We start from the raw sequence: 13448 nt of genomic DNA, 5'->3' as shown, positions 1-13448 counted from the left end.
GCTCTTGCTTGTCATGAACAGGGATGAGTGGGATTAAGTCTCAAGTCTACCCAGGTCTAAGACAGTGCCTTAAGAGAAGAGACTGAAGACCACAGCTGTGAGGGACATCAGAGGTCAAATACTTAATAATGTGCTTGGCTCATGAAATCCGCCTGAAGGGTCTGTCTCTGCTCCAGTACTCTATGAAGAATTAATTTATTTCTCAATAACTGACACATTTTAGTTTGGGTGACTTTGATCGAAAAAAAAAAAAAAAAACCTTCTCTCATATACCAATCACTGTCCAATCTCCAGAGAGGGCTGAGCAAAATCATAGGTGTAAAATTTGCTCTGCAGTGAATGATAAAAAGCTTTGCTAATTAGAGTTTGAAAAAATGAGGAATTAAAATGTGCTGAATTATATTAATATTTACTGTTAAATATAATTGCAAAAAGTGGGGGGGGGGACCAGAGAGCAAGGATAGGGTTCCTTGACCCTTAATCTTCCTCACTGACACTAATTGGTTGTAGAGATCTTCACTGTCCGATCACTTCATCATTCACGTCCTGTGTTTCCTCACTTGGGAAGAAACTTAGTCTTCAAAAGTATTCAGCAAGCCCAGTGCCTTAAGTACCAGATGCCTTATGCATTATTCATATATAACCTGCAAGTGTATACATATATACATACATATATGCATATATACATACACATGCACACATGCATGGACACATCCCCAGTTAAAGGTGCCACACAATAAAGATTGTAGTAGCTGACTTCATTCAGGTCAAGTTAACCACTCTTCATTTAAACTGTGTGCAGACCTAGGTCTTTATACGGGTCGAGAACTCCTAAGTGATGATGAGATGCTATCCTTTCTCTGGGCAATGAAACCCAAAATCCCTTGAAAATGTTATTACTGCTGATGTCCTCTGCAGGCCAAGACAACACATAGGAAATATGAGCAGAATACAGAAATCAAAATCTTTATGGCTGTGAGCTCACTAGAATCAGAAAATAAGCTTCCAACTCGCGTATACTGGAAGAATTATGTGTGCCCTTTCTGTCTTTAGAGAATGTTCTGCTCAAAGGGCCTTGATAGTGCCACAATGGCCACCTGACTTATTTGTTACAGAAGTGGGATTATTATCATCAAATGACAAAGGACATTCATAGACAGATTGATGCTCAGTATATGCCAGGAAGCAAGAGTTAAATGAAGGTCCAGAGAGGGAATGCTAGTATGAGATAATCTGTGTGTTTAAAAAAGGACAGATGTATCCCAAAATGAGTCCTTGTATTGAAGCAGAGCTTGAGACCCAGGGGAGCCATGATCTCCCTACCACACAGGCATCTAGACATGTACAGTGACAAGCCCACACTGTACCACACAGGCGTCGAGACACGCACAGTGACAAGTCCACAGTGTACACTTAACACACACCTGCTAAAAGGGCAAAGAGGAGGAAATCAGAGGAAGAGACCTGCCATGCTGAACAGGATGAAGATACAAAATGAAAAAGTTGAGCACTAGCTGTGGTCTATTTTATGGCTTACTAGAAAGTTCTGTAGGATCAGTGAGAGCCCGAGCTTTCCGGGGGCACCCAGACAGCCATTAACTTTCTAATGCACTGGTTATTCAATCAGTACAGTCCCTTCCTTCCTGCTTTGAAGGGATGCTACACTGAAGTGTTGCTAAAAGGAAGGGGAAACTAAGAAAGAACTCAGGTGCTTGGCTGAAGGCATAATCACTTTCTGGAAATGCTTAATTGGTGACGGGCACAAAAATATCGCTGAGTCAGCAGAAAGGGCTGCATCAAGCCCAGGGAAGGGAAAGAAGACCGGATGAGGAAGGAAAAGGAAGCTTAGGTTGACTGTTGTAAAAAGAAACACATATGTGCTTTTACTAGTGGGAAACAATGGTTTAAAATGGCATTTGGTATTAAAATGAAATAGCCGTACAAGAAAAGACAGGTAGAGATGTTTAGAACGTAGTGAAATGTTGATGTGTAAAGCCAAATGGTATTGGGCACAGCAATGAGACAGACTCAGAGTTTCGAAGGTGGGATGGAGAATGATTGATCTGGGTATCATAAAGGAATAAGGAGGAAATCTCGGAAGTGCGATATGCAAGGAAGAGGTGAGGCACACAGCCATCTGCTACGTCTTAGAAAACAGCTCACCCTGGGTAACTCAAGCTGTTTCCAGCAGCAAGCCGTACTGATGACCCAGCAGAGAGGGAAAAGACTACCGTGGTAGAAAATTCAATAAAAGCAGAACGGGAAGATGAGAGTAAAATCCAATTTTAGTCATATGACTCCTACATGCTTGGCAAGTGGTCCTGGTCAAAGTACCACCTTAATTTAGTTAATTTAGTTGAATGGCACTTAAAACAATGGAGGTGGTCTTTAGCTCCAAGTCTCAAGCAGGAGGGAGAGATGACAGGAGGAAATAGTTGTGATTGTGGAAGTCTGGTGTGTGTGTGTGTGTGTATGTGCCTTTGAGTGTGTATGTGTGTGTCTGTGTCTGTACCTTTGAATGTGTATGTGTGTATGTGTGTATGTCTGTATATGTGTAGTGTCTGTGTGAGAGAGTGTGTATTTGTGTGTGTGTGTGTGTGTGTGTGTGTGTGTGGCATGTGTACATGTATGCTCATGAATGCACATGATTGAATCACACTTAAAGTCAGGAGCACAGGACACCATATTTTCTGTTGTTTTATGTCACTGAATACTCAGGTTAGGGACTTACGGCAATAGCATTGCATTATACTTTTGATCATTTGACTCAAACTGGCGGCATTTGTCAGCCTCTTGCAATTCTTACTGTCTTCCATTTGAAACAAGTGATGGTTAAGGTGGAGAGAAGTTACTACTAGAAGTGCACTGCTCCAAATGGCCTCCAGTGGTCCAGACGGAGGAGAAGGATCCACTTGAACTAAAACTGGAAGGCGCTTTGAAATCAAGAGAAGAGACTACTTGGGATCGTCAACTCATCATGTTAATCTTGTGCAGAGGGCAGGGTCCAAACAGTCGTGGTGGCCACAATAGTTTTTCAAGCAACCCAGTGAAGATTTAAGACAAAGAAAAACAAATTTGCCCTAAGATAAAAATACCAATAAACTCTTGTCTCCAACAGTCTGCTTTCAAATAGGGTCTAACACCTAAAAAACAATTTCTTTCACAATGGTACCACACTTTCCTGGCTAAAAGCTAATTAATCAGCTCTTTTTCTAGCTACAGAAGCTTCTGACCTCGCCAAAGCCAGTTCTATTCATATAAGTGGAGGACAGAAAAAGTTTTAAAGCTGAGATAAAGAAAAATGTTAATGGCTGAGATTAGGGATACAAAAGACCATATATCAAGCACATGTGAGGCCTTGGGTTTATACTATGCCAACGCGGAGGCAAAAGAGTTTCCAGAATTATGTGACTATATAAAAACTGTAAGATTAATATGACAATATAGCCACTGTGATGAAAAAATATAGAATAAAAAAATGTAAGTGCAGATATTTTCATTCCAGTTTTACAATCAATTTTTAAAGTCTGGTTGTATACTTAATATAGTGAAAACATGAAAAATTGTATTATCTTATAAAAAATCCTACATTTTTGTAATCCTAGATACTCTACCTGCAGGCAATTAAAAAGAATGCTATGTTTTGTCTTTTATTCTAGCAAGCAGAGAGAACTTGTCTTGAAGACAGGGATAATTCTAGTATTTACAATATAAAATCTCAAGGCAGAGCAGTCAATTGGTCTTGGGCCTAAGAGAGCAGACGAAAACGCTATGTCTGTCACTCTTCCAGTTTCTCGGGCTCCAGGATGAAGAAGAATCAATTAGCCCTTCACAGACAATGACCTTGAAGGCCATAGCTCTGTGCTCGAGATGCTGACTATGCTGAAATGGAAGAAGATCAGGAAGGGGAGGGTGCCATCTTGAAAGCATGGCAGAGCAGGTTTCAGAGGCCATCATGTCAACTGTTAACCAAACCCATAATGGCAAAGCCGATGCCAAACTTACACAGAGAAAGGAAGCCCAGTTCTTTCTGGAGCTAAACTGAACTTTCTCAACCGACCTAGATGAAAAAGGAGACTAGAGATGCCTAAGCATTGTCTTCTCCCTTCACATAATGACCACGGCCTTTCTAAACGACAGAAAACCAACCAACGGCAGATTTGCAAACCAACATTCCTGGACTCACGGAGCCTCAGCTGACCGATGCCCAATCTTGCTAAGTCCAAAAAGTTAAGTTGTTCCACATCGAGAACCCTGCAGGTCTATAGCTTTAACCAACTGTCCTCTCCCCCCGCCCATACCCCCCAACTTTTCAAGAGAAAACTGCTTCCCAGACATTGTGCTGGACACATTTCAGAAGGCTGCAGCTGCGCTCAGGCCAGAGGTGGCTTCTGTGAGGCTTTTAAGCAGCAGTAAATCTTCCCTACTTATTGCTAATGCCAAGAAAATCAATGCCTTGGCAACGGAAAAAGAAAAAGGGGGGGGGGGGGACAGAGACAGACAGAGATAGACAGAGAGACAGAGACAGAGAGAAAGAAAGATGGACAGACAGATGGGGTGAGTTGGATTAGAATACATAGCCTATGAAAACACTTAGAATTTCCCTTCAAAACCAATTTCTCAAAAGTTCTGAGTGCTCTCTACTGGGGACCTCCTTCAGGGACGTGTGCTGTCTGTTTCTTTGTCTGCTGATCAGATGACAAAATTACAGTTTGCCTGAGGAGTTTCTCAAAGAGCTACCTTAGTGTTCGCCGGGCACTTCGACCAACGCGTTGCACACATTTCAAAGCGTGAAGCTTTCCATTGAAAACAATAAAGACAAAGAGGTAACCTTGTCTGCCTGTGTGGAGAGCGCTGCCTCTGCAGGATCTGCACTTGCTTTTTATAGCCCATCATTTCATCTGGGTATTATTTCCCGGTCACTTTGCCAGGTGGGGAGAGGCAGCAAAGGCAGAGTCTGTCAGATTTTTAATGATGCTTTGGGGATTTGATGAAAATGCAAAGCAGCGTCTGCATACAGGAGGCTCCTAATGACACCTGGAAAAGCAGGCATCCTTCTGACGCCTTTGCAGGGAAGCTGGAATACGTCAAAGGCTCTTGAATCGCGTGCACACACCAAGTTTTTTTCTTTTTCCCTGAGTTTCTCTAGCACACTGCACAAGTTCATTCTGAACAGTCCTTAGTGTGGAGGGGGTCTTATTTATTCGTCCGTACAGTCTAGAGGCTTGCTTTACTGCAGACTCTCTAACCCTGTAGTGTTTCACACGCGTTGTTGAGAATCGAACTCTCTCAGCTCGGTTTTTTATTCCTACTAAGTAAACTCATCGGTGGTAATAATGAAGAGAGGCAAAGACAGAAACAGAAGACACTAAAAAACATTTCTTTAAATACTGTAGCCAACGTAACAGCTCGGTGCTGACATTTGGAACAATCTGTCATCATTTCATAGCTGCTTTCCATCATAAAGCTAAGGCAATGACCTCTGCACACACCAGTGTTTCATTCGGGGTTGTTTTAATAGCGTGGACTCTTTTCTCCCCCACAGGTTATTAAACCAGGTTTTGTTAACATGATGGGGTTAAGTGACACATGTTCAGGAAAAAAAAAAAAAAGGTACCTTGTCAAGGGTCCTCACAGGGCATCTATTTAAATACTTGATGACAGAAGACAAAATTCATTTAGGAAATTCCCTCTGTGGAGAATTGCAGTCTGTCTTGCACTGAATAAAAAACTGCCTCTGGTAAGTTCTCAGTAACCAAGAGTTACAGCAGTACAGCAATGTGCAGTACAGCAATGGTCTGAGGACAGCAGAGGGAGGACTGTGTCTTCAGACTTGCTGCAGGATCAGAAGCAAACAAGGACAATTCAGAAGTGCAGAGATGTAATGAAGGGACAGGAGGAAGAGCTGGAGAAAGAAGTCAGGCAGCTTGGGGCTCCAGAGAGACAGAGTAGGAAGGGGAAGGGGGAACTAAACTCTCCAGAGGGGCAGGGGACAATACCCGATAATACTTGTTGGCATACAGATATTATATGCCTACTAAAATATTAAGGATGGTCAGATATTAACTTCTAAAACGACCATAAATCAATTGAACATAGCTGACATCCAAAGCCCGACTTAAAGATGCTCGAGGTTCTTGATTGGCAACCTCAGACTTAACAATCTGGCTACATGGAGTTGCTGTTTATAAAACCTGATTCATCCTAGGGGTTTATAAGATTGTTTTATTTTGTTTTTCCCTGTCCTGTGATTCACCAAATAAAACCTCCGGCCCGGTTCAAATGCAGACGCAAAGGAAATAGCTAATCCCCTGGAGAACACCTTCTGGAAGCTCCCGCCCACCCTTTCTTTTTGCCACCAACGTCATCATCTCTCTTTCCCTCACTACTTACAAAGTTTAGGAGCAGTTTGCAGGTTAGTTTCTGTTGTTTGTGGCTGAGTTCCTGACTTGGGTGTTCTCACCTCAGGGGTCCGAGCTGGAGAAGGGAAGGGCGGTGCAGTAGAGTGAAAGGGAGGAAAAGCAGACAGCCGGTTCTTCCGGGTCGGTACTGCTGAAGGTTCAGAGGCCACAGCAGCATGGTCACCTTGTACTGTAACATGAGCCCCAGCTTCAGACTGAGCCTTAGAGACAGGTGAAGTGTATGCCTCGGATGATACCAAAATGGCTGGGGCAGCAGTTGGATCCAGAGAAATCACAGGGTCCTGGCCTAACCCCCCAGGGTCAAGGTGGGTAGGAGAGTCGTATTCAAATATCTTGTCCACAAATACCCACTTCAGGCCAGCAATGCAGAGGCAGAGGCTGACTAGGCAAGCCAGAATGGGAACAATGCAGATCTTCTCGGAGTTGAGACACCCTCTCAGGCGCTCAGCTTCCAGGCACACACAGCAGGGCACCGCCAGGCCCAGGAGTCCAGGGCTTCTCTCATCTTCTGTGTGGGTGTCTGGTATATGTTCCTCCGCTGCCGGAAGCCCATCAAGAGATGGGGCTGCACTCAGCTGAGTGGAGGGGCTGGAGGACCTCCCGCCAGCTACCTCAGACATGTCTGGGGAATAAATCTCCATCGGCTCACCTCCAGAAGGCCTGGCCTCTCTCACAGTGCATTACCACGCAGAGCTCCCCCCAACCAAATGATACAGCATCTTGGAGGGGGAAATCGATAAGGCACCCAAGTCCAAGGCAATTACCCAAAGTACCAGAGCTTAGGAGGAAGCAGGAAAAGGAAAAAGAAAAAGAAAAAGAAAAAGAAAAAAAAAAACGAAAAAGAAAGGGCTTCTAGCAACTATGAAATAGAAGTGTACCGAAATATCTTGAGCTGTTGTTTCTGGGACACTTTTTCAGTTCTTTCAAATGCTTCTCCAAACCATGCCGGGTTGGTCAAGAAGGCAGGGGACCAAAATAGGAAGCAAGCTGCCGCCTAGCCGATTAAGTAAACCAGTATCCCAAACTGAAAGGCATGTTTCTCACCTCAAGCGTCTGAAGCTGGTGTCTGCTTAGAGGAAGAAAACAACTGTCATGCAGGAGAAGTAAAAGCAAAAGCAAGACCAGAGGAGGCGGCGGCGGCAGCAGCGGCGGCGGCAGGAGAGGCAGCAGCGACAGTAGCAACAGCATCCTGTCGTGTTAACGCAGCGGCTGAAAGAGGCTGAATCATTACAGAGCAGCAGGTGCCTGCCCTCTGAGCATCGCGGCAAACAGGACCATTGCACAAGGATGCGAGGGCAGGAGGAGCCTGGAGGGGCGGTAACTCCCTTCCCCGCCCTGCTCCACCCCCACCCCCAACCACTCCTCTTTGTCCTTCTTGCGCTCAGTCACTTTTTCCTCTGCAATCTTCCTTCTTCGTAGCTTCTTTCTCTTCTTCCCTCCTCCTCATCCTAAATACATATTCTCCCTCTCTTTCTCTCCTCTCTCCTCTCTCTCCTGTCCTCAACCCCCTCCTTCCCCCAAGTCCCTACTCTACTGCGAGCTGGTCTCTAATAAGTACAGTACACCCAGCAACACAGGTCCACCAGCGAGTTCCTAATTTATCCAATTACAAGGAATAAAGGCCAGAGCAAAAGAGAAGCAGCCGGGAACCAGCTAAACTGGGTCTCCCCCCTGGCCTCCCCCTCCCCCTTTCCCACACTCCACCTTGCTTGCTTTCAGTCTTGCTGGCTCTCTTCTTCTCTTCACCCACTGTGGGGTCAGAAAAAGGCAGGGAATCAATGCTGGCAATCTAACAAAGCTGGGATGGAGGGGGTGGGGTGGATGGTGGAGGTGGGACCTTCTGGGTTAAACCTGAGGCTTTGGCAAAGTCTGATCTCTGACTCCTCCCCAGAGAGGTAGGCTTTTCACCAGCAATTTCTTCCTGCCGGCTGCTGATCCGCATTCCTCCCGTAGCCAGTCCTCTAATAAGTTTTGTTCACTCACAGGACTCTTATTCCTTGATTTTTTCAACCAGCAGTTAGAACGCTGTCTTCTCACCATGGACAGCTCTGCTTTCCCCTCTTTTCCTGTGGCTCAAGACTTTGCAATGCCTCCTGCAAACTGCTGAGTGTGCGCTGGGGCAGGGGGGGGGGGGTGTGGGGGTGTGGGGGTGTGGGGGAAGGGGGAAGGGGGAAAAGCCCCAGTGTCTTTCTGCCCTTTACATTTTCGATCTCCTTACTCCACCCAGAGTAGGCTAGAATAGTGTAAACGTTAAAAGGAACACTTAGCTATCTACAGCTTCATTTTCAAATTAGCCTTTCATGTTGACTCCACACTACGGAGGAGGCTTGAATTCCCTGGACACTGTAATATACACCACATCCCCTCGGCTATAATCGGGCTGCCAGGATTGAGAATTTTCTATAACAGTGTGCCTTGTGGTTTAGGTTTCCGTAGCTTTCATTTACAAATAACTTCCATGCAGAATTTCTTTCTTTTTTTTTTTTTTTTTTTTGGATGCTTGCTTGTTTTGTTTTGAGACAGGACTTGAAGGACTGGAAGAACTGGGAGAAACTCACTGTCTGTAAGAGAGAGCCCAGGCCCCAGGGAGCATTCTGTGGTACGTCAGTGTCTGTTCTGTGCAGCCGAACATTTAAGTCACACTTCACTGTGCCTGGACATCCAAATGGCTTCTGAAGAACCATTCTCTTCAACTACATCAATAGGGGGTTCGTACAAACCCACTCTAAATCCATATACCACATCACTATCCTATGCAGACCCAGGTCAAGTGACAGGCAATGCTCAACCCTTAAAGAAATCCGCATTAGACACAATTCATTGTGTGTAGCGCAATGCTACTGCTTTGAGATATATTTAAGCCTTTTTCAGATGGCAGGAGGTAAGAATATTATCGTTTCCTTCCAGATGATATTACTGCACAATTATGAATGATTCAAAGGCCATTAGTATCTTAAACTACATTTTCGGTCCTATCCCTGCCACCAACAAAAGCCTGGCTGGATTTGCATAATTGTAACCAAGCTCACAGGCACAAATGAGTCATCGTAAGTCCACCTCTACACAACCTGCATGTGTGTGCACCAGTATTTTGAAGTTGGTCATATGATCATGTTCTGGCTTCATTGACTTGATGTTAAGAAGACGAAAGTTTTCTTAACGAAGATTCTTGTGATGGACATGAAATTGTATAGAGAAATCATTTCTAAAGCACTTGATACCTAGGATTTTAATTATTCATATTCATGCAAATATTCAAATAAGAGTAGCAACTTGATATACTCAATGATTATAGTTCCTTCAAGGATTACCTTGTCTAATTATATGTGATGCTTTCCAACCTTACATTCAAGTACTGAACAGGAGCTTATCCATAGCCAAGGTCATTTAAATGTCAGCTCCAAGCCTGACAGGTGTGAGGGAACATGGAGGACATAACCCTCAGCTCTGAAAAGGTGTGAGATCACTCCCCCCCATAGCAATTACCCCCGGCCTTACCTCAGTCCCAGAAAAGGTCGCTGGTTCATTCTCCAGTTGTCATATTAACCTTAATCACAGGGAAGGTTGCTGCCGATTCTCTGGCTATCCCATTTAAAACCCTTGTCACTTCTGAGGAAAAGGATCATGTTACCTACAGGCTAGGACAAAACACCAGAGAGGGACTAGGCTCCCAGGACTGTCACAACTATCCTTGGGCTCAGATTACAGGAATCAGACTTGAGGATATATGTTCCCTCCTTAGATGTGCATTTTGTGTACTTTGTGGCTCCTTGTTCCCATTCACCTGCAGAAATCCAGCTTCCTGTAAAACTATTATGGTTTGCTATTCTCTTCTATTAAATTAGAAAATGAATGGAAGAAGGGAAAGGAGGGCAGAAATAAAGGGAAAAAAAAAAAGGAATTCTCCATTACTCTCCCCTAACCAGAGTTGCCTCTAACCCTCCCTCAGATCCCTTTCAGCAATAAAGTAGAAGGAAGCCAGCATTCATGGGGCTACCACTGGACACTTCTTGGGACACAACTTATTGTTTATAGGGAGAGCTTCAAGGGCATACCACTGTTAACCCTGTAAAGTCCACTTTAATGAAACCCAGGAACACCCATTCCCGTGTGCTCTTAGAAACATGAAATGAGACAAAAATCTTACTGCTTTCTAAAACCCTATAATTACCACCTCCTTTGTAACAATCAAAGCTATGTTTATTGAGCTCCACCTATGTGCCAGGAACTCCCAAGTTCATAATACGCATAATGTCTCATCTTCTCTCATCCTTTAAAGTCAGCTCACCTTGAAAATGAAGGGTCAGGTAACTCAGGTAATTTAAGACGGAAATAATTATTAAATGTAAGGGTAAGATTTTAAGAAGGCCAGACTCCTGCTGTTTCTACAAACGAAAATAAAAAGTAAAACAAAACAAAAACCCCAAAACACAGTATTCCTTTTCTTTAAAAATAATACTTATTATGTAATTTTTAATGTGACAGTTCACTGGGAGAATAAAGGAACTAGAATATACGGCCATAAATATAAGACTTTGATGCAAGAAAACTTAAAGGTGTCTGTCTAGTTTCTAAAATAAAATTCCTTAAGTTTTGCCAAGTGACATTCAAAAACTAGTTATAAGGATTAGACATATAAATTCAAAGACTATCTTTTCCTATTTTAAATGGAATGAGTTCTTCCACAGCCTCAGTCTCAGGACTCTTCTGGGGAAGAGATTTCAATTATGTACTGCTGTGAAAGCAACTGTTCTGAAATAGCATTACAACCCCCAACCACTAGGCTGCAGGCTCACTGGTTCAGTTGGGTGCTTCTGCTGCTCCTTTGACACCAACTGGGGCTGCGTTCAGCTCAGGGCACACCGAGGCTAAAGCATTCAAGGTGGCTCACACAGGAAACCAGGCATCAGCCTGGAACACTGTGGATGTCAAATGGTATACTAGTGCGGGGCTTCTCCTCGAGGCTTGACTTTCCTCACAGCATGGTGGTTCTTGATGAGAACCGTCTATCCCCAGAGACAGGAAGCTCAAGCTACCACTCTGGCTCTGGGAGTTGCACAAGATATTATCATTATTCTTAGTTGTTAAGTAGTCATGGTGCCAGCCCAGACTCAGGGCAGTAGTAATACATCTTAGGAGAGAGGGGGATTTAAAAAACGTGCTGCAATCACAACTCACCAATCACTTCAGGCATGGAAGTTAGCGCTAGAAACCAAGTCAGGGTCAAGAGGGGTCACAGAACACAGAATGGATTTGGCAGCACCAAGTCAAATATGCGAGCGTTTCTGATCCACCTTTCCGATACTCTAGCTTCCCTCTCAGCCAGGATCAACGGAGGAAAAAATAAAAAGCACACTACATTATCAACGAAAAGGCTTAAGGCTGGAGATGAAGCTCAGTGAGAGAATGTTTATCTAGCACACAAGTGACCCCAGCTCAATCGCCACAACTTAAACCAAGCAAAGACCAACAATTAAGAGAAAAACCAATCATCCAAAGATCAACCTTTAAATGCCACGGTGAACTGAATACAAGGGAAATAATTTATGTCTGTGCTCATTTCATTTCTGTTTTTATTATCAGATAGCTTTAGGAGGTAGAAGACATTGACAAATGTCGTTTTGCTCTGACCACATAACCCAAACTTATTTTCTCTCCCTTTTGCCTTTATTTTCCCATCTGAAAACGCTTACCAAAGCTCTGATTTTTACCGCTTCGAGAAGAGAGGATTTACTTCACATCATATGATATAGAGCGGTGACCAGAGAAACCTCATTTTGAGACAATCGCAGGCAGAAGCGGTGGATCACCTATTTCTTCGTTAATGAAATGTGAAACTGCTGGGATGCTTTACACGACAGCTCACGGGCCTCAGTGGAGTTTTACAAACTGGCTGCTTTATCAGACCATAACGAGCCAAAAGTCTTTATCAGGCCAAAACATCCCCCAGTCTACAACGGTGCTTCTCAGGCTTTCCCAAAACTCAGGGCTTTGTCATTCTTTCATTCATTCGTTCATTCATTCATTCCTTTGTGCAGCCCAGACTCACCTAGAACCTATCTTGCATCACACTGAGACTCCAAACTTGCAGAATTCCTCCTGCCCTGCCTTCTCAAGGTCAGGAGTTATAGACATGTGCCACCATACTTGGCTTCCAGTCAGACTTCTTGACAACATCATTTACTACATGCGTTCAGTCACATGTTGTTCTTCAGTTGCAACACACACACACACACACACACACACACACACACACACACACACACACACGGATAAGGAGGAAATATCCTGGAAGATCAAAATGATCGATAACTCGATAACTGCTTATCCCAAAAGTAGGCTTGTGAGCTCCCTAGCATTTATTTTGTTTCTTTTTTTTTTTTTTATTGCTCATTGAGATGGAACGCCATAGACTTTCCTTCCTTGAATACACCGGCAGGCACTTAACATCCGCCAGTCCGTCTACACTGTCCATGTATTCCCTCACATTTTTTCCTAGTCTCTAACAGTCAGATCACATGCTTCCTTGTAAAGCTTTCTAATTGTCCCAAAATCTGTCTTAAGTGAACATTGATTATTGGCCATCACAGATCTTACCCACGCCGATAGAAGAGTCAGAGAAATATGTATTTGGGTCCCACCCCCCCACCCCCGCCCAGTATTTCACTCTCTCTGCCCAGGGAGAAGGTACCTGATGAACTAAATCTGCACGGTGTTTCACAGGGCAGACGGGGATGGACAGAAAGCCATTTTCTCTCTGGGGCAAGGATGCTGCACCCACTGGGTGCAGGGGATCAAGATGGTGTACATCCCTTTTTCTTATCCACTGGAATGATCTCGGAGAAGAGAACCTTCCTCAATTTCTAAGATGCTTTTGTGAGAGGCTGCACTGTCATCCTGTCGATGGCCTGTAGTTCCCTGTGCTCCCTTTGAAACATGATGATCAATTAGGTCTGGCACGCCTTACCCTTCCTACTCGATTCCAGTAGACAGCCTTGGCTGTAAGGTCATCAGGACAGTTCTCTT

The 13448-nt window shown here is 44.1% G+C and overlaps 2 protein-coding genes across 22 annotated transcripts in view; both read right to left on the bottom strand.

Annotated features, from left to right (window-relative positions):
* Positions 1-13448, bottom strand: part of Erich1 (glutamate-rich 1) — a gene marked incomplete at its 5' end in the record, with an annotated part of 52793804 nt that overhangs the window by 15338415 nt on the left and 37441941 nt on the right.
* Nrg1 (neuregulin 1) overlaps positions 1-13448 on the bottom strand; it is a 1057931-nt gene that overhangs the window by 99616 nt on the left and 944867 nt on the right. For 5 of the 22 annotated variants that reach the window (XM_087587313.1, XM_087587314.1, XM_087587315.1 and 2 more), the window contains exon 1: positions 6394-7698. In XM_087587313.1, coding sequence (XP_087443439.1) covers positions 6394-7063 — 670 coding nt within the window. In that variant the 5' untranslated portion in view covers positions 7064-7698. 22 annotated transcript variants of the gene reach the window in all.

Source organism: Rattus norvegicus, chromosome 16 (assembly GCF_021556685.1).
Source record: "Rattus norvegicus strain SHRSP/BbbUtx chromosome 16, alternate assembly SHRSP_T2T, whole genome shotgun sequence".
Taxonomy (NCBI): Eukaryota; Metazoa; Chordata; class Mammalia; order Rodentia; family Muridae; genus Rattus; species Rattus norvegicus.
The sequence above is the reverse complement of the archived record's forward strand: the minus strand, read 5'-3'. Positions and strand labels throughout refer to the sequence as shown.